At 42.2% G+C, this 24,512-nt stretch overlaps 1 protein-coding gene across 1 annotated transcript; it reads left to right on the forward strand.

Moving 5' to 3' along the window:
• The first annotated feature begins 718 nt into the window (after positions 1–718).
• On the forward strand, positions 719–22,613 carry EIF3B (eukaryotic translation initiation factor 3 subunit B). Its single transcript, XM_082313136.1, has 19 exons — positions 719–1,908; positions 7,309–7,501; positions 8,826–8,945; positions 9,037–9,094; positions 9,773–9,901; positions 10,960–11,117; positions 12,035–12,166; positions 12,270–12,336; positions 12,906–12,952; positions 13,770–13,980; positions 14,562–14,634; positions 15,100–15,222; positions 15,716–15,794; positions 16,651–16,789; positions 17,464–17,589; positions 18,064–18,141; positions 18,623–18,731; positions 19,265–19,382; positions 22,024–22,613. The coding sequence occupies exons 1-18, from the start codon at positions 1,392–1,394 to the stop codon at positions 19,366–19,368; spliced, it is 2,463 nt and encodes an 820-aa protein (XP_082169262.1). The 5' UTR covers positions 719–1,391; the 3' UTR covers positions 19,369–19,382; positions 22,024–22,613.
• Positions 22,614–24,512: the final 1,899 nt, after the last annotated feature.

The following is a 24,512-nucleotide window of genomic DNA, read 5'->3' on the forward strand; positions in this document are numbered from 1 at the left end:
ATCTCGGAAGTGAACACAGATGAACTATTCCTCAAGAACTGTTCTGACCTTTTTCCTCTAAAAACATCACCAAAACCTCAAGATGGTATGCAAGACAAACTCCAGGTTCCCTTTGCCACTTTGAACATATCGCATTAGCATGCATGCTGAAAAAAATTACACTCTGCCTATTTTTGCATCAGCCTGAGGTGCCCTAGACAGAAGGTAATGGTTTAATCGATAGAGGTCAGCTCTCTCTGAAAGCTGGTCACGTTGGCAGCCAGCGTGAGAGAAGAGAACTTTACCAGTTTAAAAAATCATACTAAGATGTTAGGATTACGCAAGGTAACGCTTTAGCTGACTGGACAACACCAGCGAGGGGTACTCGTCTTGTCCTTCTGCCTGTACCACTGCAGCGAGAGGTCACCGCGTCGAGCCAGGGCCACTGCTCCTCTGGGAGGCTTCTCCCGCCAACCGCAGCGTCGCAGCGGTGGTGGGGGATGGCGGGCGTCACTTTTTACCTCACGGAAACTGTAATTTAAAGAACACAAAGGTCTCGTAGAGACTATTACAACGCTCGGAGACGGCCTGGCATATTCAACCCACAGCTGGCCGGGACGCGGCTCGCTGTGAGGTAGCAACCCGCTCCCGCCGCGCCGCCGGGACCGGCCGGGCGCCTCACGGGGCTGAGGTGGCGGCTGCCGCCGGGCCGTACCATGCGGTCCCGCCGCCCGCGGGGGGGCGCCGCTGCCCGCCGCGCGCTCGCCGCGACCGAGCACAAATGTGCCTCCCCCTCTGCACAAGCTTGGTAGCGCCCGCGCGGGCACCGCCAGCCTTCGGGCGAGCGCATGGTGGAAGGTTTGTAGGGGGGGCGGCGGCGGGCAGGTTTCACGTCCGTGTGCGGTCCTCCTGGCACCTTCCGCCGAGCGCTGGACAGGGACATACGCTGGGCTGCCGAGCAGGCTTTGCTCCACGTCTGCGCGGTTAAATGTCACGGCGCCTCCCGCTTTCCACTTCCCGAAAAATGGTTCGGCCGAACCCCACCTCAGTAGACTGGAGGGAGGCGCCATCTTGGGCTCCACCACAGCGAGGCACGAAACGGGGGCAGCCGCGGCTGCTGCAGGGTGAGGAGGAGCGGCAGCCGCCGCTGGCTGGGCGAGGAGTGGGCGGCGAAGGGAACGACGGCCGCCTCTGAGCGGAGCGGGGAGAAGGCGGCGGCGGACAGAAGCCGCGGTGGGGCAGGGATTCCCCCCCCCCCCCGCCCGTTGGTAGGCGCCGCCGCGCGAGGCCCGCCGGGCCTGGCGCACATGGCCCGGCCGTAGGAGCCTCCCCGCCCCTCCCCCGCTCCTTTCCCCGTCGCGCTCGAGCTGGGAGCGCGCGGCCGGCCCGGCCCCGCACCGACCCCCGCCCCCATGCAGGACACCGAGGAGAGCCCGGCGGCCGCCGCGCCGCCCGACGCCCCGCGGCCCGGCGAGGAGCCCGAGCAGACGGACGGGCCCCCGCCGCCGGCGGAGCCGCCGCAGCAGCAGCAGCAGGAGGAGGAGGGAGAGGGGCAGGGAGACGAAGGCGAGTCTGAGGCGCCGCCGGGGCCCCCCGAGCCGCCGCCGCCCGCCGCCGAGGAGCCCGCCGCAGCCGCCGAGCCCGAGCAGCCGCCGCCGCCTCAGCCCTCCTCGCCTCAGCCGCCGTCCGGCCGCGAAAGTCCCGAAAAGGCGGAGGCGGAGCCCGAGGCCGAGCCGCCGGCCGGGGCCGAGCCCGAGGCCGAGCCAGCGGCGGAGGCCAAGACCGAGCCGCCGGCGCAGGCCGAGCCGCCGGCCGAGCCCGGCGCGGCGCAGGAGGATGGGGAGGCCGCGCCCGCCGCTCCCGTCGAGCCCGAGGACGAGATTTCCTTCAGCGACCCCGAGGACTTCGTGGACGACATCAGCGACGAAGGTGCGGGCTGGGGCCGGCGGCGGGGAGCGGGCGGCGGCGCTGGCGGGAGGGCGGCCGGCGCCTGGGCCTGGTCAGGCCGGCCGTGAGGGGAAGGGAGGGGCCGCGGGGAGGCGGGAGAGCTCCGGCGGTGGGCCCCGGCCCTGCCCGCCGCCGCGGAGCGCTGGGCAGGCCGCGGCTGCTCCGGGCCGAGCCGGCGGGTGCCGCACGGCCCGCCGCGCCCGTGGCCGTGGGGCTGCCCTGTGTGCGAGCGGTGCCTGGCCGCGCCATCCCGGGAGAGTGCGTGGGGAGCCGGGCCTCTGCTGGGAAACGCTCCGCTTTCCCGAGTCCCCCTGGGCCTGGCGGCCGGCTCTTCCCCCGTGTGCGGCGGCGTGGTAGCGGGCTGCTCGTAAGACGAAGTACACGTCTGCATCCCAGCAGTGTTTCTTAAATGAGCCGCCTTCTGGTGTATCTGTGCACCGTGCAATAACGTGTAATTGCTGCTGCTCTTAAATTTACGATTAAACTTCAGGTATCGGTCTGTGGGCTACCCTCACAAAATAGAATCCTCAACTTGTGTGCTTTCCGTTTGCCTCCGTCGGTTAAACTCAACTGTAAAAACAGAAGTTTTAAATCGTTGACCAGATGTTTACAAACTAGATTTCATCCTTCTATTTTTTCTACGCATCCAGAGTGAAATCCATCGATAAATAGTATGGGTTTGAGAAGAGTTACTGCTCGTGAAGATGTGACATAGGTACTTTGTGACAAGAAAATATGGAAAAATTATTTCTGGCAGTTGAAAATTCAAACTGAGGCTCTTTTAAAAGGATTGGATATTGACTGTCAAAATGGCTAAGCTATTGTGTAACTACACCGATAGTTATGGGAATACCTAGTTTTGGCATACAGGAGTCAGAACTATATTTTAATATTTTTCAGATAAATCTATGTAGAGAAATGATCTCAGTTCTCAGAATAGCAAAAGTACTTATTTTGCCAATACTTGTTCTAGCGTATGTGCTGTTGTAGGGTCTTGTGTATGTATATCCTACATGGGTCTTATGTTACACATATCAGAACTGGAAAAATGTTTCTTAAAGCATGTGATTGTAAGTGAGTCGGTTATTTCAATTGGCAGTGGAATACAGGTGATATATGTGCCCTCCAGTGTTCCGGTCCTGTGTTTAGCTTAATAAAATGGCAGAAAAATATCTTAGATTAAGAAAGTGTTTGCTATTCTCAGTTTAGCAGTCTTTGTAGCTCTTTGAACTTGTACATTTGTTTCTTAAAGAGACCTTGGCAAAGTTGTCTGCAAGCATATAGTTGGACTCTTTTTGTCTAGTTAAGTGTTTGGGTGATATACTTTGTCTACATCTAGTACTATTACGTTCATTTCTGTCTGTTCAGAAACTGTGCATATTTTGCATCCTCACCTATTTTATTGTTAAGGATTAATTTGGCTAACTTCTCAGCTGTATGAATAATACAGTGTTAGTGTCTGAATTACAGTGTTTAAGTTTAGTCACTCTTGCTGGTCTGGCTTTCCAAGTGTGTTACTTCTTGAGCTTCCTTATTCCTTTCCCCTTATCCTGATGACTCCCCAGAGAGAAAGGCAGTCCGTCAGTGTCACTGAGCCAAGGCTATTTCAATGCTTATGATAACATTACATCTTTAGGAACACCTTTGAGCTGGACTAGCTTTAGGATCAGACCATCTCAGATGCGTTACTTCAGCTTTTTGTTCCAGAATGGTGTTGGCATGGCAGCACAGCTGATCCAGGTTCAAGCAGGAGAAGGGATGTGTCAGATAACCACTTAGGTGCAATGAAGCTTTAGTTCAGATAATGATAGTGGTCCTTAAAATACTGCCAGCTGAAGATAGCTGTGTACTCACCACACCCTGCTTTTCTTGTGAGTGGAATAAGAGCTGGCTAAACCAGCTGCTTACCCTTTGAAGATTCCTTTGTTCACAATTTTGAATTAAGGTAGAGGAAGGGTACAATGTAGGTATTTGTCTTTAATCTGTTACAGTTTTGATTCAATACAGGGTATTGTATTCTTGCACATGAATCTAAATATGCATTCCTTGGTTTGTCTGTAGGCCTACAAAGTCTCTTCTGAGAGGTGGTTATGTAAAAATGACTAACAGAGCCTAAAAAATTACTCTCTTGTATTTTTTTGTGTTTTTGTTTTTATTGTAGGCTTCTGCGGAAATGTCCTTGTGGGATGTGCTTTCATTTCATATGCAGGGAAAATCTAAGATATGGTATTATAGTGTAAATAAGAAATTTACAGTTATTTTACTCTAACATCGGATTTTTAAATTCCTCCGTTCAATCCTTACAATTTTTGTAGGCATAGCAGACACTTCGCAGTGTGTGTCCTGAATCCTAGGCAAGTGATTACCTATCTGCAACTTCAGTGTATCGTCAGCTACCTGGAGAATGGCTTACTCCTGAAAGAATATCTTAAGATCCTGTATATACTAGGAAGTTAACTTGCAGCAGTCATCTGTGTTCTGCTCTTCTGGATCTGTAGCAGTTTGAGTCGGCTTTCAACTTTGTAGCAAAAAGTTAAAGAAAGAGGGGAACGTGGTCCAAAATATCTTTGGTAGTAACTTAAAGCGCTTTTAGTCTGTGTGGTAGAATGCTGTCTATGGAGTGATTCCCGATAGCCACTGCTGTACTTTTGAAAGAAGTCAGGTTTTTGCTGTATGTTCCATTTTCCTTCTACTTCTTTGCTTACCTGTTTGTTCCAGATAGTGCTCTTAAAGTTGTCATCATCTGTGATAGTGCTTGTTGGGACTGGTGCCTCTATCTTCCTGTCAGGTTTTTTCAGTGATCTGTATGGTTTTGTGCTATCAGAATCTCTGTTGTTAACTCTGTTTCTTTATGAACTTTTCCTGTGCTTGACTTTTACTTTTCCCAATCTTCCGTCTGCTGCTCTTGACTAAGGCTCTTCTAACTTATTTCTTAAACATTCACTTCTAGCAAGTTCTCCTCCTTTTCACTAATCTTGTTGTTGTACACTGTTCACTGAATATTTGGCTTGCTCTGAAGTGTAAATGTGGTTTTATCCATTTTTGAATAGTTGCTACAAACTAGTAAGTAGTTGTTATAAATGGGAGAAGTTTGTGGGTATAATCTGAAGTGTTGCGGAGTAAGTAAAATGACATAACATGGAAGATTATTCCTCTAACCTCTTCAGCTTTCTTTGGTTGCTACCATTAATAGTAGGTTTTCACAATTTCTGTGTTTTTGTTTTTATTATACAAGTTAGCATCTTTTAACTTTTTATTTGTAGTTCCTATATGCGCATGGAGAGCATCTTTGAGTAATAAATACTACAAACAACAACATTCTGTGAGTACTACATAACCTTGGTGGTGATAGCATCTGTGTATGCATAAACTTTTGTGAAGCATATTGCCCCAAATCAATGGAAAGCTTAGATGTAATAACCTGTTGAAGCTTAAAGTTATAGAAGGCCAAGGTTTTCTGGTAGTTTGAAATTCAAAGTAAGTATATTTCTTCACTGCTAGATATCTTTCCAGTGCTGTTTCTAGGCAGAATAATTTCTAGAATTCCAAAACCAGAAAAATTCTGCAAAAATTTCTTCAAAATATCAACATATCTAACATCCTTTTTCGTTTGTTCTCATATTTTAAATGTTCCTACATGTGTTTGGATTCTTTTTCCCCTAATCTGGGAATACTGTATACAGTCTGACTCTCCAAATTTTATCTGTAATGCTAATTCAGAAGTTTAGTGTCATGCACTTATTGTCTGTCTAGTCTTGCATTTTATAGTGGTCCACATAAGCTTAAAACTTACTGCAGATATGCATGTATATTTTTCCTGTTTATATGGCGCGTGTGAAACTTTGCCATTCAGTTCAGTACGTTTGGCTTTTTTTTGTTAGCAGAATGTCTATTCTGTCCCATTTAAGTACATAAAACTAAAAATCTCAGTAAACAGAAATAATTGCCACTTCTAACTGATGTTTCTTTAGAATACAATAATGTAATCAAGTTGCGGGGCATGACCGATTGTGAAAAGATCAGTAATCTAGACAAGAATTAAAGTGTATGTTTGCACAGGATAGCTAGGGATAGTGTGGGATTTTGTTCCTGGAAAGGTTTAAAAATAATCTTAGGTTAAAGTTATTTGAGAGATGGTTTGGATATCCTTGTCTTTAGTGATTCTAATTCAATCTGTTGAGGACTGAATCATTGGTGTAATTTTTCTGACTCTTCTTGGATGTACAGGTCAGTACGTTTCTGCAGTTAGGTAACGTTAGTTTGCGAAGTGTGTTTAAATTTGTACCTTACTAACAGGATTTAGTTGATGGATACAGAACAATCTTAATAGAATTGACTTGAGGAATAGATTAAAGTTAGATATTTCTAGAACTCTACAGAATGCATGTCCAGAAGCCTACCGCATAAAAGTAACGCAGCATTGTTGTTGAAGCTCCTGATTTTGTGCACAACTTATAGGTGTACTTTGTACCTTTTAACTGTTTTCATCCCAGTGCACAGTATGCAAGCCGCGGCTGCAGAGTTACGGTCGTTCTGAATGTTCTCTCTTCTGTGTAAGAGAAACTCCAACAATATTGTAAGCAATCTCTTCCCAGTAGAAAGAAGCTGACAGTGCAGTGACTGAACAAACCATCCCACCAGCAAGTACTCTCAAAATTTGTAAGATGATATAGGAAAGGGGAATTAGTATGGTTGAAGAATATCCAGAGTATGAAAAGGTGTGTGCTTGTCTTCACTTGCTGCATGCTTAAATATGGCTTCAAATGTCTTGTCTTAGACCTTCATTTTTGTGTTTAATTAAAGGTTTAGATGGAGTGTGAGTTCTCAAACATAATTATAGTGATGCTAAGACATACAGAGCTTCCAGTATGGCAGAGTGTTTTGAATTATGCTAAAACTCAGGTGATTTAGGAGGGAGGTACATGTTACATTTCTTTTTATCAAAGTCATCCGGTTATAATTTCAGCAAGGCTACTAGGCAGAGCTTGGGTATTAAATCTTAGTTATCTGTTTTCTCGTCAATTTTGAGGACGTCGTGGGGCAGTTCCAACTCCTGAAACAAACTGATAGTGCAAGCGTTGACGTCCTCAATGTAAGGTATTTCTTTAAGAAAGACTTTAAGAGTTAGCTGCTTGAAGTTTGTCAAGAAACTCTGTAATCATGCCTCTTAGCAAGGAAGTACTGTTGGAGTGTTGTGTATTCACTTCAGTTGTTCTCTGATAGAATGTTTATTCACTACCAAGTTTCTTAAATGATTCTTGAAATTTCCTGAAATTTGAAGTCTTCCTGTTCTCTTACTATCGCTATTCTTTTCATCTTTCTGTCTTCCTCCTTAATGATGTAGACTGGTGCCTTAGTTTCTTGTATGCTTTTTCTTTGCAGAATTACTTGGTGATGTGCTGAAAGATCGGCCACAGGAAGCAGATGGAATTGACTCGGTAATCGTCGTGGATAATGTTCCCCAGGTTGGACCAGACCGACTTGAGAAACTGAAGAATGTTATCCACAAAATATTTTCCAAGTTTGGTAAAATTATCAATGAATTTTATCCAGAAGCAGATGGGAAGACCAAAGGGTAAGTCATGATCACTCCTGCCAGAAATAGGATTGAAACACTGCTCTGACCTACCCTGGATTATTAGCGTCAATACTTTATGGCCAGTTTTTATGGTGACCTCATAGTCACACTCATCACTTTCTTCTACCTTAGTCTATACAATCCTGACATCTAGTCTCAGTGACAAACAGAAGTTCCTGAGGGAGCTGAGAAGCTTAATAGCTCATTAAGCTACAGTGTGTGTGGGGATTAGTTATGGAAACAGTTTGGAAGACAATTTTCTGTGCAGTACTAAATGAGGATTTTTGTTAATTTTCTGCCATGGCTAATAAATAGGTTAAAGGTCCATTTTAGTTAAAAACTTAGTAGCAGTGGATGTACTGTTTATTGCAAAATGGAATATCGATATTCTGTCTCTGTCTTACATTAGTGACTCCAACTTCCTTAAGTTCAGCGAGCCCTTCCCAGGACCCTTTTCCAACTTCAAATCCCTGTTCCTGGTTAATTGCAGCATCTGAAATTGAGAAGAAAGCTAACCAGAAATGATCAAGCCCAGAGGGAGAGGGCAAGGGAAAGAAAGTTTTATGGAAAGAAACCAGGCAAAAATCAATCTGATAAATATGAGGTTTTATTGAGTCTTGTTACTGCGGTTGGAGTAGCATATATTCGTGAGTTTGGGAGGAGTCCATAGTTTAGAAAGCATAAAAAAAGTGGGTTTTCTGGAGTGGAGGGATTGCTGGTTCTGTAAGGTCAGCGTGAGAAGCACGAGAAAATTATTCTCTGTGTTCATGCCTCTCTGAGGCAGTGTCTGACAGTCTTCAGTATACTGTCAATTTTAAGTCTGCTGGGCTACAAGCTAGATTGTATTAGTGGCAAGAAGGAAGCTGAATTATATTCAGTGTAATTGAAAAACAAGAGTGGTGCTTCAAGATGCCTATGACAGCAAGATTCACAATTTCTAAACATGATCTGTCATTCAGCTGGAAAGAGCTGCATGCTTAACCAGCCTATTACTACCTCTCGTTGTTGTTCTGTGCTGCATTGAACTTGCATTCATCGCTTAGTCTAGCCGGTTTACAGAAAGGATATCAGTTTAATTCAGGTCAAGCCCGTACAGCTAAAAAGTGCCTATGTGCCCATGGCCAAAACGGAGATTAATTGCTTTTTACCCTAATTGGTTAGGGACAAGACAAGAAGTTATTTTGTGGATGCTCTGTACTGAGTTCTTAGTTCGTCCCCATTGTTTCTTTTTTATTTTATTTACTTATTTAATTTCTTTTTTTATTACGGGCTTGTTATGTAGTCAATGATGACTTCCTACTTTTGTTGTCCTTCACTGTAGGTACATCTTTCTGGAGTACATGTCTCCATCTCATGCAGTGGATGCTGTGAAGAATGCAGATGGATACAAACTGGATAAACAGCACACTTTCAGAGTCAACCTTTTCACAGACTTTGATAAGTGAGTGCAGCTGTCATGTATACCTGTAGATTTTTGGGATTCTAATCAAGAGTGCCTGCATGGAGTGTAACCAATCAAATTGCTCTTTCAGGTACATGACAATCAGTGATGAATGGGAAATCCCTGAGAAACAACCATTTAAGGATTTGGTAAGTATTTTTTGGAAAAGTGGAAAGAATATTCAATGTAATATGAAGTGGTTACTTCATTGCTGGAGTGTTCATATGAAAATAGAAACTATGTGTTAATTGTGGTGTTATAAGTAGCAGTAGCGATCAAGTGCTCCGTTCCTTCATTCTCACTGTCATGAAGTGACAGGAAGAACTTAGCAGTTCTGCTTAGTAGTTCCAGATAGGGTAAAACTTAAGAGTAAATAATGATTTTGCACAAGTAATTTAAAAATAGAATTTTGAAAGCATCTTATTGTATTTTAAATGTTTGAGGCGAACTTCTATCTTTGTTACCACTAGCTTTGTATAAAGGCCTGTGGAGGAAGGGATAGTTTAAAAAAAACAAAAAACAAAAAAAAAAACCAAAAAAAAAAACCAGAACCCCCCCCCCCCCCCAAGTTATTTTAGGCTAGAAATGTTAAACATCATCAGACCACCTTGAAGGTCCACCTTTTTATGATCTGTTCTCTTAGCCTCCAGCAACCAGTAGTTTAAATTATTTAATTTCACTTTAAAAACTTGTTTGCAATGGTAAGACTCCAAAGTTGGACGCTCTGTGTAAGACGGACTTCCACCTGCCAGGCAGGTGTTAATTTGGGGAACTTGTCGTCTTAGCCTTTGACTCACTAATAATCTTTTTGCTTCTGTTTTTCTTAGGGGAATCTCCGATACTGGTTGGAAGATCCTGATTGTAGGGATCAGTACAGTGTGATTTTTGAGTCAGGAGACCGGACCTCCATTTTTTGGAATGATATCAAGGAACCTGTTCAAATCGAGGACAGAGCAGTGAGTGTCCTGGAAGTGCTGTACATTGCAGCTACACTGTCAGTCTCATTCATTTTATGACATTTCAGGTTTTTCTTTTTTTTTTTTTTTTTTAAAAGATAGGTTTTTTCCCATTACTGAAATACTTTTTTCTTCCTTTTGAAGAGGAGTGGTGAAATTACATCCTTGAGAATTACTTAGCTGCTTAGGTAGAACAAATGTGGAGTTAACTTGTTTGTGGTTTTTTTTTTTTTTGTTTTTTTTTTTGCTGGTCCACAATGCGTCTTAGTTTCCTTCATCTGTATATTCTAGGTGATTCAGAAAGACCTGAAAATGCAAAGTCAGAGTTTGAGGAGTACTATTCATTAGAGCTGAGTATGTGCTTAAGTATGCTGCTTCTGATCACTTTTTGCTGACCGCAGAGGTGCTAAAGAGGAATAGCTGGTTTGGTAATAGCATATAAAAGGGAGAGTTAGCGTGCCTGTCTGCTGCAGGCAGTTGACTTGCTGAGAACTGTTGGTACCCAGAAGCATTTTCTTTAATAACCATTATGCACTACAGTAGAAAGAAGTTGGCTCTGGGATGATGAGTAATTTTTCTCGTCACCATGGTCACTGGCCGTGGTCTGTGTTGCTGAAACCTCTCTAACTTAGCTGAAGGTCAAGAGCTGTATTTTTGTTAAGAAATTTGAAATACTTAGCCTTACTTCTGAGAAGAGTATGTTCTTACCAGGGCTGAAAGACAACAAGGAAACCCAAGCCTGTTAGGTGGGTTTAATTGTTACTATGCAAAGATTGTCACTGTACCTGGAAAACATTTTTGGTGATCAGTAAGTTGAAAAGGTCTCAACTGACAGTTTTCAACCTGAAGAATAAGTACTGTGCATTATGTGCATGAAATTAAACTCCACAACTAGTCCAAGGTATCACTAATTCTGAGATCTTCACTTAGTAAATGGATTTGCAAAATGTAATGCTACAAGCCACACATTAATTCTTTTCTCTTTAGGAATCCAGCATGAAATTAAACCTTTGTGTATTCTTTTTCTTTTTTTTTTTTTTTTTTTTTTTTAAATCCAGCGGTGGACAGAAACCTATGTGCGTTGGTCCCCAAAGGGTACCTACTTGGCTACGTTCCACCAGAGGGGCATTGCACTTTGGGGTGGAGAGAAGTTCAAGCAGATTCAAAGGTTTAGTCACCAGGGAGTGCAGCTTATTGACTTCTCGCCCTGTGAAAGGTATGGAGTATGACATTGATTTGAGCTAAGGGATCAAAAGCATGAAGCACACACGGTCTGGCTGCTGTACTTTCAAATCTCATGTGGTTGGGGTCTTCCATTCTCCTTTGCCTTTGGAAGTACTGCTTTTCATGCATAAATCCTTAGAACGAGTGAAACTCTGCCTGACTTTTCTTTGACTTCAGGAAAGATTCTTAACATAATCCGGAATAATTGGTCTGCAAAACCGAGCTGACAAGTTTCCTCAAAGACATTATGATCCCAAGGGAGAAGGCCGTACTTTTTCCTCCTTAGCTGGATGGGATGTCTGTAGTGTTAGATTTCTACTTCTCTGAAAAGTTTCAGTTAAGTAGCATCCTCCAAATCTGTAGTCCTGAAATTAATTCCTTAAGCTTTCTTTAATGTTAAAGAGCTCTTTAGAGAACGCTGAAATTTCAGGACTGAAGTGCACCTTATTTTGCTAGTTTTCAAGTAACATATTTGAAAGCAATTATGGTTTATGTTTATTGTATTAAAGAGAGTTTATTTATCTTTAAATGGAAAAGTCTAGGATACCTACAGTTCAGGTTGGCTAAGGTCAATGGATTTATATTTGGTTCGAAACCAATGATGTTCTCGTGGCAAAACTATATAGTAGGTAACAGTCTATTTGGTGAGTTCCACTCTCTCAATATGGGAAGACTTGCACATAAATCTAGAGTCTTTTCAGCCAGAGGGATGCCAGGGGAATACTGCATCTTAGAAGCTTTCTCCCCCTTTATCATACTGTTCTTATTTTCTTCTCTTCTCAAAAAAATCCCATTAGAGAAACTGCTTTTTCAAAGTGCATTGTATTTAAATGTTATTTGGATGAAAGCCTGCTGGTACTGACATATTAGATGAAGTTTCGATAGTGAAGTTGATTATTTCTTTTGTAGGTATTTAGTGACCTTCAGCCCTTTGATGGACACACAGGATGACCCTCAGGCTATTATCATCTGGGATATTCTGACTGGGCAAAAGAAGCGAGGATTCCACTGTGAAAACTCAGCTCACTGGCCTATTTTTAAGTAGGTTGAGAAACAAAATTAGAACAGAGAGAAGTAGTCCCAAACTTTGTCTAATAAAAAGGTAGTTCCTACCTAATATTCTTTTTTTCTTTTATTTGCTTAGATGGAGTCATGATGGTAAATTCTTTGCTCGAATGACTTCAGATACCCTCAGCATCTATGAAACGCCTGTAAGTTCTTGGTTTTTTTTGCATAACACTTATTGCATTACAATGTCAGTCTTTCCCATGGCATCTATTTTAAAGGATACATTTTAATAATACACTCTAGAGCTGGGCTTAAAAGGTGAGAAATCCATTTGCTCTTATCTTGTTCTTTCCTGGGTGAAAAACTTTAGCCGAGTTTGACAGTAAATTTCACACCACACTTTTAGAAGGACTAGACAGCTCAATATACTACTTACAAGAGTCAATAGGATCAAGGTTATTTGGTGTCTCCCAGCTCTCAGTAGCAGGTGAGTGCCAGAGTACCCAAAATGCACTATAAATTGCAGCCTAATCTGGTCTGTTTTGCTTTTTCATTATAATTCAGGCTGCCGTACTCATTAATTCTGCACAGCAATTTTTATTTTATTTTAATTGTGGTATACATATGTTCATAATAAAAATCAGGGATACAGGATCTCTGAAAACTGTACACAATTTCCTAGTTTATGTGCTGTAATAATAAGAGTAGAAGGTGTGTGTGTAAATGTAAGGATGTTACTAACTTGAAAATTCACATCTTTCTCTTCTTTTAGTCTATGGGTTTGTTGGACAAAAAAAGCTTGAAAATCAATGGGATAAGGTGAGTCTATTCCTTTATAAAGACAACTGCTCTCTTTAGTTGGAATCTTTATGTCTGGGGCTTTGTTATGATGAGAGAATTTAGACTTGACTAGAGCAAATGGCCTTATATGCTGAGGTGGTCAAACTAGACAAACTGGCAAAAAGGAATGGAAAATTCACCATTTATTGATGTCCACAGTTGACAGCTTGTATGCTTTGAAATCTTCTTTGTGGTACTCCTTAGTACAGGGTCTAGCTTGGGAGTCCTGTTCCTTGTCTACAAAACCAAACTGGAATGCAATTTGTTAGGGAATATCTCTGTAACAAGATTTGCATGCTGGCTTAAAACAGTGTGCTGGATACTGCCTGTTGGCAAGGAACGGGTTTGGTTTTGTGCATGTCTGCACAATAGACACTCACTCCTGGGAGAGTTTTTTGAGGGTACCTCTCTGTAAAGCAACAAGAAAATCAAGTGTACCCAGGTGCAAGAAGATTGTCTCCAGTGTAATTTAATAGGGGCTTTTTGCTCATTGGTTTAATCAGCCTGTTCCTTAGATCCTTGGCGGTTACACTAGATGTAACCTCTACTCTTTAGTGAAATGTACTGTTTTGATAACGTTGGTCATATAGCAAGTTTAAATAGCAGTTCAAAAATCTGTTTTGGTATGATATGTGTTAGGTTATTAAATTGTCCTCAGTCGCTTGTCTGTGTTTGTCTTTATTATTGAGGGTTGATATTTGTCTGCAGCATTCAGATACAATGATGAAAATGGTTTCTGCTTGTAGTATCTCTAACTAAAAACTAAAATGGCATATTTTTAACTTTCTTCCTGTAGAGACTTCTCATGGTCTCCAGGTGGTAACATAATTGCTTTCTGGGTGCCTGAGGACAAAGACATCCCAGCAAGAGTGACTTTGATGCAGCTGCCTTCTAGACAAGAAATTCGTGTGCGGAATTTGTTCAATGTCGTAGATTGTAAACTACACTGGCAGAAGAACGGGGATTACCTATGTGTGAAGGTAGACAGGACTCCCAAAGGCACACAGGTATGTCGATTCTGATTATATTCATAAAATTTGGTTCCATCTCATGCTGACACCTCATTTTCTTAAAGTACTGTCTTTTAATATAGGCAATGTAAATTATATGATGTCAAAGCTATTTTTCATTTTCCATTTGAATTTGAGGCATGTGGAGAGCAAAATGTATGTAATGTTTGCGTCCAAGATTTGCTTTGCCGTTAGTGGCATCTTGGACTTGGGTGAGAGCTAATGCCTCGCCTCTCTTCCCACTCACTGTTAAGCAGTTGTTGAACAACGCATAGGTCATACTGCACAATATGCCATATGTTTATCTGTCTTAATTAAATTTCATAGCAACCTGAAAAGAAACAAATGCTTTTATACAATTCTTCAGTTACTCTTTATCAGAACAGAAAAATTTAGAATGTGTTCAGTAATGAGGTATACTATATTTATCTGCTCTCATTAAAGAAACAAATCTTGACTCTGTCTCTCATCCTGCATCCTGACAGGCTAATTGCGTAGTTGTCCTTCTATGCCTAGCAATAAAATTATTTGCTCTACTGCTTCTGTGCTGGATAATGAGCTGATCTTGGCCTTTACAGGGAGTAGTGACCAACTTTGAAATATTCCGAATGAGAGAGAAACAGGTGCCAGTGGATGTGGTGGAAATGAAAGGTAATGCCAAGTATTTCCTTACTTTTCATCTTTAACTTTTTTGAGTAGACATTTGTATGTGACATAATTAGGAAGTTAACTCTTTTGATAGGAGCTACAATATTCATGTTGCAGGGCATCTCATGTAAAAGTGAGAGATCAAAACTTTTGTTGCTGTTCATGCTTGTGACTGACTTGAAAAATGACAGAACTGAAAATCTGTTATCAATAAAGATGGTAGGGCTGATAATATGGGTGTATTTTGTAGAAGACGGGTGACTTCAGAGCTATCGTTTGACTGAAACACTTCCTATAACTCTCTGCATTTGCCCTATCAACCCGTGTTTTAAAAGTCTATATGGCAAAGTCTGCTAACTGATGGATGGGTTCCCTCTATTCAGCATCTTGGTTTTCTTTGGTAACTGCTTGAAATCAAAGCTTTGTATTGTCTTTTGACAGAGTTTTGACACCTTTTCTTTGTTACAGAAAGCATTATAGCCTTTGCTTGGGAACCAAATGGAAGCAAGTTTGCTGTGTTGCACGGAGAAACTCCACGAATTTCAGTTTCCTTTTACCATGTTAAAAACAATGGGAAAATAGAACTCATAAGTAAGTGACTGAAAAACAAGTGAAAAGTGCAGATACTAAGCATTTTGCATGGCAATAGATGCAGTAAACTCAAAATTGTGGCTGGTCATGGTGGATAGTATGTCAATAGGTGCTATGTCTAGCTTTCTGGTGACAGCTAAACTGTTGTCATTTTGAATCAGTCCAGGGTCTGGTAATAAAAGGCCTACAAGCCAGAATAATTTTGTGGCCTTGGGAAGTTCATGTGAGGCGATACCACAGACTTGGCTCACTTTAGATAAAATTTATTCTCAAGTTGGGTGTTGGGGTCTTCTGATCTCCTTCTCCTGCTAGCTTTGGGTGTTTTGGCGGTACTGGGTTTTGTCTTTAGAAGTGTACAGCTAAGGGCTGTTGTTAAGACTTGCTTGCAGAGTTCAGAAATGTCTTTTGAGGAATGGATGGAGTTGACTGCTTGTAAGCTAATTGATGGCATTGGATTGAGATCTTTTTCTGAATTTGTCTTGTTTCTTTCCAGAAACGTTTGACAAACAGCAGGCAAACACGATATTCTGGAGTCCTCAAGGGCAATTTGTAGTGTTGGCTGGCCTCAGAAGGTGAGTATTGCGCAGGTTACTGAACACCACATTCATTTTAAGGAGGAAAAAGGCTAGAGTATCTTATGAAGAAGTGTTTGGTATCTCCATGAATGTTGCGTTACTGTGCAATCCTGATACAGCTTCGCAAAAGAAAAGATGCGATTTCATGATTTAGCTAGTCCTTTGTAACTTTTACTTGCTATTTTTGCCACATGAAATGAAGAATGCATTTTTCAACAGAAAAGTCAGTCTGTAGAAACCCTTTTCAGCTGTTGAAGTTAAATACTGACTCTCAACTAATCCCGTTTGCACTGTGCATGTGGCTCTTACAATGCATTTGTTGTCATAGCCTTGTGCCTCCTCATGGGCCATACCTCTTAATGACAAAGCTGTTTTGTTAAAGAGTTATCAAGAAAGTTTCACGTTAGAGCAAGTGAAAATGATTTTTATTAACCAGCTGAGTAGTATTTGCCTTTACATGCTTTCAGACAAGCGCTGCTGTTCATATTAGAAATCGGTTTTTCTCGTTGATCTCGTCTTCACTACTTTAAATATGTCTAAGCATATGGTTGTTAAACTTTGGCTGTAACTTGCCTATAGTATGTTTTCACTGTGACTTTAAGAACAGAAATAAAATGGGTTAAGGGTCACTGCACATAGAAACAAAAGTGTCATTCTTACTTGGATTTCTGTTTTTATTCATTGCGTTGCTTTCTAGCCACAGAGACTGGTATGAGCCTGTCTCTTGGTTGCTGTGAAAATTTATGTTTGTAGTGAGGAGTTGTAAAGATGCAGCTTGTGAAATGTTTTTTAAAAAAAAAAAAAACAAGCTATACTAGTGTGTAAAACAATTTGTCTTGTTTTGTCTTCGCAGCATGAACGGTGCCTTAGCATTTGTTGATACATCTGACTGCACCATGATGAATATTGCCGAACACTATACAGCTTCAGATGTAGAATGGGATCCTACAGGCAGATACATTGTGACTTCTGTGTCTTGGTGGAGCCACAAAGTACTAATGCTTGCCCTTTTTTTTTTTTTTTTTTTTAATCCTGCTGCCACCACCCCCCCACCCCCACCCCACCCCTCTTCCAGAGATATTGGAAAGGGCAATTGGTTAGGAAGAGAAAATGGACACCTGTGACCGGTCATATGACTTAAAAGCTGCACCATAGTTTTATACGTTAATTTCTGAACATCAGTTTTTATTTGGGCCATTAGCTTCACCAGTTGTCCAAAATAAGTTCTGGAAGGGCAGTTCATGAGTCTAAACTGACTGTTTCTGAATTTTTATTATGTCTTTAGTGGTTTGAAACTTGATCTCCTTGTGGTCCACACAGAACAGCAGGATTTTTTGCACTTGTCGTTACTTTTGCATGGTTCCAGCCACTGTACTGTAATCCTCTCCTGTACAAGTATAGAATCTGAGACGTAAGAATATGATAGAAGGGCTGGCTTAGTTTCAAACTGCTGTGATCATCCAGAAGGTAACTTCTTGCAAGCTTCAGTGGAACAAGTATTTTGCTGAAGAATTTGACTCATGCAAGGAAGGCACTAACAAAAAGAGCACCCTGGTTCTGTTGACTAATGGTGCTGATCTTATAAAAAAGACGCTTAAGATGTGGAGTGAGGACTACAGTGTTAAGTTATAGCTTATCTTGCTGAGATGGTGCACTGCTCTTTCAGGTGGACAATGCATATTGGTTATGGACCTTCCAAGGCCGTCTACTTCAGAAAAACAATAAGGACAGGTTCTGTCAGCTTCTCTGGAGACCACGACCAGCTACCTTGCTCAGTGAGGATCAGATAAAGGTAGTGTGTTCCACTGACTCTTTCTGCTGACGTTGATTTGGTGTATAAGCATACTCAGTTTACTCCCTCTTCTTGAGGATGAGGCTTAAACTTAGAGTTACGCAGCTGCCTTTCACCCTGAGTTTGTGAAAAAACATATTGCTGTAGGGGACCTCACTTCTGGGAATGACTGTAAATATTAGCTGTTCTTTAAGCTCAGAATAGAAATGGCTACCTGTTGTTCTTACAGTTAGGGTACAGTCAAAGGGTATAAAGAATAACAAAACTGAGTTTAGCTGTCCAGACTTCATGAATTGCATGTGGACAGAAATATTTATGATCTGTAAGCCAGGAAGAACAAAGGGAAATTGCCTAGAAGAGAGATGTTTTTAAAAAATGTGTAGCCTGTTAGGCCTACCAAAGGAGTTCTTACAGAATGATGGTTGTGATTGCTAGTCTGATATCCTAGTTGAAATAAAATTCCCTGTTTTACAGCAAATTAAGAAGGACCTGAAGAAATACTCCAAGATATTTGAGCAGAAGGATCGCCTGAGCCAGTCCAAAGCTTCAAAGGCAAGACACTTCTGAAATATAATAATGTAGATGAAACTCTTGTAACCTGTCCTTAGTTATTTTGTAATGGTGATACGTAAGTTAAATTTCTTCTATAACAAACATCTGTGTTGATTTAAATCCAGATGGTTAGAGTTAGTTCCAATAGGTAGTTCATACAGCTGCCACTAAACTGTCAGGTTAAACAGTAATGAATCTGGAGAGGCACTGGTGTTACCTTATTAAGCAAAGGTGGTAAAATCTTGGGGTTCTTAGTGAGTTGCTGCATTAGCCAGTCTTTAAATAAAGAAAAGCTCTTTAAATTAAAAAAAAAACAACAAACCTCACCAAACCAGCTTTTTGATTACGTAAGATTTTGATTACATTCTTTTAAGTCAGTAGAAAGTATGTTCAAGAGAAAAAAGTTTGACTTGCTAACAAATGCATCGCATGTGGATTTGATTTATTGGGGAGGTTTAACGATCTCTTCCTGCCTCCGTAGGAGCTAGTGGAAAGGAGACGTACAATGATGGAAGAGTTCAGAAAGTACCGCAAGATGGCACAAGAGTTGTACATGGAGCAGAGGAATGAGCGTTTGGAGCTTCGAGGAGGTAAGCCGCACATAGTACTTGTAAAGACTTGCTGCTAGGTAACTGCTGTTTCTTACCAAACAACTACCCTGTTCTGGGGATTCATCCACTTCTTCTTTCCCTCCATTTCCTGCCAAAGCTAGTCCCTTGTTCTCTGGAAGTTATTTATACTTTTTATCCTGAATTGCAACAGGTTGATTTGTTTGTCTGTTTTTTACGGAAGAAAGCTCAAATATTGCCAGCTGCCAGATTTTGGTATCTGTGTTTTACCTCACCACTTTATTCTTTAAAGCAAGCATTGGCTTGACCTTGGGATAAGACTGTGAAGAGATTTGGGTGTTGCATTTAACCAGAAAATCCACAAAAGCCCTGTGGTGGGAGACAGTAATGCCTTGGTTGTCATTTGATTAATTTAGCATGTAGGTGTCGTAATTTAAAGCACCAAATACCTCTTATTTCACTGCTGGTTTAAGGACTGTTTCTGCCAAGAGCATAAAATCTTTCCATTGCTGCTTTGTTTGATGCATTCAGTGGTAATGTTTTCTCCATTCCAGGGGTAGACACAGATGAGCTGGACAGCAATGTCGATGACTGGGAGGAGGAGACTGTTGAATTTTTTATCAATGAAGAAATTATTACCCTTGCAGAACCAGAGTAATTAATAAAACTGTGGTAAGATAACATACCTCTCAGTAGAGAGAGAGTTTTTCTGTCAGCTATTGCTATAGATTCAATATTTTGCTTGAGAAAGTTAGGTCTGTTTGTTGCATGAGTGAATGTATTGTTCTCTGAGTTGGTTTAGGTTTTCTCTGTGGCTAGAGGGGACAAAAGGGGTTTTTTAAAAGTAATCACAGATGGTCAGATTTGAATTGTACTGAGCAGAATAATATGTATGTCCTGTCCTGCCACAGCAATCAAACTCACAGCAGAGTCAAGGTGAACTTCTAAACACAGCGTATTGCAGAATCTGTACGTTCTGTCAGTAGGAGGAATTGTAGTTAGTATGAGATAGAAACTTTGCCTTTTGGAAGAATTGCATGTTAGTTCAAGACTGGACAGAGTTTAAATACTGTACTAAAGATTATACTGCAAGTTGACTGTGGGCTGATAAAACTTTGAGTAGGTGTTTAAATATCCACAAGAACTCTGCTATCACTTTCTAGAAATGTTGGGTAGAATTCAGGTAGTAGCAGATTCTTGTGTACTGACTGTCACTGCTTGTTGCTGAAATCTTTTATTTAATCCAGTGCTTTTCCCAGTTCCTTTTTGTGAATTCATATTATATATTTGTATGTTGAAAAGAGAAGCTACTTTCAGCCCCTGTTGTAGGAAGCATCCTTTAGGGAGCTTGACATTGTTGTATTGAGAAGAGAAAAGGTATTTTGATAGTGAAGGCACTCACAGAGGACTTAACACCTGGAATAGGTTCCTGCTCTGTCATGTTTAGGACTTCACTTAAGGAGGAGGAAGGGGAGACTGGAAGTATGCCTTTTGCAGTTGCAAATCACCCTACAGCTCTTTAGCCTCCAGATACCCAAGGAGTTCAAGTTCCATGGGTCCTGAGGGAACTGGCAGATGAAGTTGCTCAACCACTACCCATCATATTTGAGAAGTCATGGCAGTTTGGTGAAGTTCCCACTGACTGGAAAAGGGGAAACATAACCCCCATTTTTAAAAAGGGAAAAAAGGAGGACCAGGGGAACTACAGGCTGGTCAGTCTCACCTCTGTGCCCAGCAAGATCATGGAGCATATCCTCCTGGCAACTGTGCTAAGGCATATGGAAAATAAGGAGGTGATTGGTGACAGCCAACATGGCTTCACTAAGGGCAAATTGTGCCTGACAAATTTGGTGTCCTTCTCTGACGGGGTTACAGGGCTGGTGCGTAAGGAGAGCAACTGACTACCTGGACTTGTGCAAAGCATTTGACACTGTCCTGCATGACACCCTTGTCTCTAAATTGGAGAGACATGGATTTGATGGATGGACCACTCGGTGTATAAGGAATCATCTGGATGGTCGCACTAAAAGAGTTGTGGTCAACGGCTCAATGTCCAATTGGAGACCAGTGATGAGTGGCGTTCCTCAGGGGTCGGTATCGAGACCAGTGCTGTTTAACATCCTTGTCAGTGTCATGGACAGTGGGATTGAGCGTGCCCTCAGCAAGTTTGCCAACGACGCCAAGCTGTGTGGTGTGGTCGACACGCTGGAGGGAAGGGATGCCACCCAGAGGGACCTTGACAGGCTTGAGAGGTGTGCCTGTGTGAACCTCATGAAGTTCAACAAGGCCAAGTGCAAGGTCCTGCACATGGGTCGGGGCAGTCCTAAGCACAAATACAGGCTGGGTGGAGAATGAATAGAGAGTAGCCCTGAGGAGGAGGACTTGGGGGTGTTGGTTGATGGGAAGCTCGACATGACCTGGCCAACTGTATCCTGGGCCGCATCAAAAGAAGCATGACCAGCAGGTCAAGGGGGAGGATTCTCCCCCTCTGCTCCGCCCTTGTGAGACCCCACCTGGAGTACTGCATCCAGGTCTGGGGCCCCCAACATAAGAAGGACATGGACCTGTTGGAGCAAGTCCAGAGGAGGGCCATGAAGATAATGAGAGGGCTGGAGCACCTCTCCTATGAAGAGACAGGCTGAGAGAGTTGGGGTTGTTCAGCCTGGAGAAGAGAAGGCTCCGGGGAGACTTTACAGCAGCCTTCTAGTACCTGAAGGGGGCCTACAAGAAAGCTGGAGAAGGACTTCTTACAAGGGAGCGTAGTGATAGGACAAGGGGTAGTGGCTTTAAACTGAAAGAGTGTACATTTAGATTAGATATAAGGAAGAAATTCTTCACTGTGAGGGTGGTGAGGCACTGGAACAGGTTGCCCAGAGAAGTTGTGGATGCCCACTCTTGGAAGTGTTCAAAGCCAGGCTGGATGGGGCTTTGAGCATCTGGTCTAGTGGAAGGTGTCCCTGCTGATGACAGGGGGGTTGGAACCAGATGGTCTTTAAGGTCCTTCCAACCCAAACCATTCTATGATTCTATGAAAATATGAGCAGTAAACCTCTTGGACCTGTAGAAAAATTAATAGCCTTGATATATTTGGATGTGTTTGGATCTGGCTTATCTGTGTCCCATACATGAGAGATCCTTTTATGGAAGGAAGAGGGAGAGGAGCTGCTTAGTGCATGGGCTTAAACAAATGTAAGTTTAAGAACAGGTGAAACACATGCTTATGTATCCTTTCACCCACTAGCATCTGTGGTGAGGTTGAGCCGTTTGTATAAAAGCATAGTAACTAACTCACCTCTTTTTTCCTTCTCTGCAGCACCACCATATCTTGTGCTGAAAAGAAGTTCGTTTGTTTTCAGAAAGCCTACATCAACTTTGGAATTTTTAATCCATATTCTTGCACTCTGGAAGGGTGGATGCACCAGATTTTCTCCATTCTGACACATTGTAGTGCCTTTAAGTCTTGCTGCCTGCTGCAGTGAGATACTGGCAAGGCGCTGCTTTTAAATTTTTATTCTTTTTTTTTTTTAGCGTTCGATTTTTTTTTTTGTTTTTGTTTTTTTCTTTTTAAATCCACTACTACCAGTATTTACTTCCTGACTCCCGTACAGTACTTACCAACTGGCAGTTTTTGACTATTGCCAGTGAGGTGAGAGTCATCAACCTCTGTCTTACACACACACACACACACACGATGTTTCTGTTTCAGGACTCTTTCTATGTCCCAAGTGCATGGACAGGTGTTAATTTTGTTTGGGGAAAAGTCAACAGAACCATTTTTCGTATGATATGTTTTAGTGTGCTGAAGCAGCACTACAGTGGGCTATATCCTCCTCCTTTCAGATTGTGAAAGGATGTCTCCCTCAAAGAGCTGAATATGGAAATAAAAGCAGACCTATACTAAAACCAGGCTGGCTACGCGTTGTTTGTAGGGAATCTTTCCCTGAATGATGAAAGTCAAACATACCTACAGAAATAGGAGTGTGTTTGCTATATTGACTATATGGTTCCTTTTGGATTTTTTTTTTTTAATCTCAGTTCCTCATGGCTCTTCTGGTTTTGTGTTGTGGGTTTTTTTACAGTGATGGTATGGCTCATTAATCTGACAAGTTGACCTGTTTGCTATAGTGGAGTTACTAGAAAATGAGTGGATTTCTTAAACCATTTGCAAACTGATACTAGCCTCAGGAATTACTGGATCAGTCAAAGTCTTATTAGTGAACTTTGCAAACTTTCAGAGAAGTGCTCTGTAAACACATGCCTTATGCTCCCTGTTACAGTACCTGGTTTCACTTCTAAAGCCCTCTGTGCTCAGAGGGGAAAAGTGTACTTAAAGCTGGTGGAGCAACTTCTCTGTATTTGTGTTTATAAGTAGAAATTCTTTTCTGGGTATTGTCAGAGCAGTAAGAGAGATTGGCCTCCTGCTTGCCCTTTGATGGGCAGAGGAGGAGGAGGATGGTCCTGTCTCCTCTCCTGGACTGGCCAGTGAAGTTGCTAATGCGAGCCCTCTCGACTGGCTCTTTTTAAACCCTGAGCTCACTTGCATAGCAGTGTCCGACAGATCTGAAGCGGAAAGCAGAAAGTACCCTTTGGGCAAAGGGTGCACTCAGCTGGAGGCGGTCAAGGGACAGTAATGTGTTTAGCACTTGCTTTTCTTTGTCCTTAGGTGAACTTGCTGTGATAGCAAATGCACGAACCCTTCAATTAACTCCCATGTTCTCTTCAGCAGGAAGACTCTTCAAAATAATTGTTCCGTAATGATGGTATTGACTTAGTTTCAATAGTTCACTCTTAAACCGGCAGGTGGTTTTTTTTTTTTTTGCAGAAGTCTCTTAGTTTCCAGTTTTCTGCATTTATTCATTCATAATCCATATATACAGATATATAGATGATTAAAGTTTTGTCCACAATATTTACCAAGCTCATGTCTTGTCTGGAAAAAAAAAAATAAAATATTTACTTTCTAGCAAAACAGTGCAGAAGAACTACTAGCACATCAAAGTTCTCCAGTAATGGCTTGAACTTCTCTAGCAGGAATCATTTTAATTACCCTTTAGCTGACTTCTCAACCATTTTCTAAGCTATGAATTGAGTTGAAAGGCTTTTTTTTCCCCTGTCTCCATGTAACGAAGTTTTAATAGGCTACTGTGTTCTATTCCTGGCCATTTTCAAAGTAAAGTAATGCCAATGTTAAATTAACTGAGTTCTCTTCTAAGATGCTTCTCTGAAGTGTGGATCATCAAGTGAGCAAAAATAAAAAAAAAGAAATCCACCACCCAAAATTAGACGTTCCTGTAGGACCTTTGGAAGCTGACAAGATGCTGTCCTGACCAGCAGTTAAGGTCTCTTCTCATCTGTTACGCCGGCATTTCTGACACTGCTCCCTTCAATTACTGTGTCTTTTCTGTAGTGTTTCTTGCTTCAAATGCTTTTTGCAAATTATGTGCTACTGAAATTGCTTTCTGGGTACGTATTTGGTAAACTAGTCTGTTTGGCGTATCTCTGGATAACGTGAGGAGTTATAGTAGGGAGGAACGATCTTGTTGGATCGAATCCATGTTGGTTTGTAGCCACGAGCACTCTGTGCCACTGGTTTTCAGGCTGTGGCCCTTACAGGGGCTTCTGAAGGATGGTAAAACAGAAGCAGCTTTGTAGGTACTGTACAGAGATATGTATGGGTGGGGAAAAAGGCTTCCAACAGCAGTTGTACCTCTACTGAATGCCTTCAAGGGGCCAGAATTCGGGCCGGGGAACCAAACCTTAAGCATTAAGTAGGATAGTATCTCTCACTGTTTGTTAAAGTAT

Source organism: Platalea leucorodia (assembly GCF_965183815.1).
Source record: "Platalea leucorodia genome assembly, chromosome: 5".
Lineage (NCBI taxonomy): Eukaryota > Metazoa > Chordata > Aves > Pelecaniformes > Threskiornithidae > Platalea > Platalea leucorodia.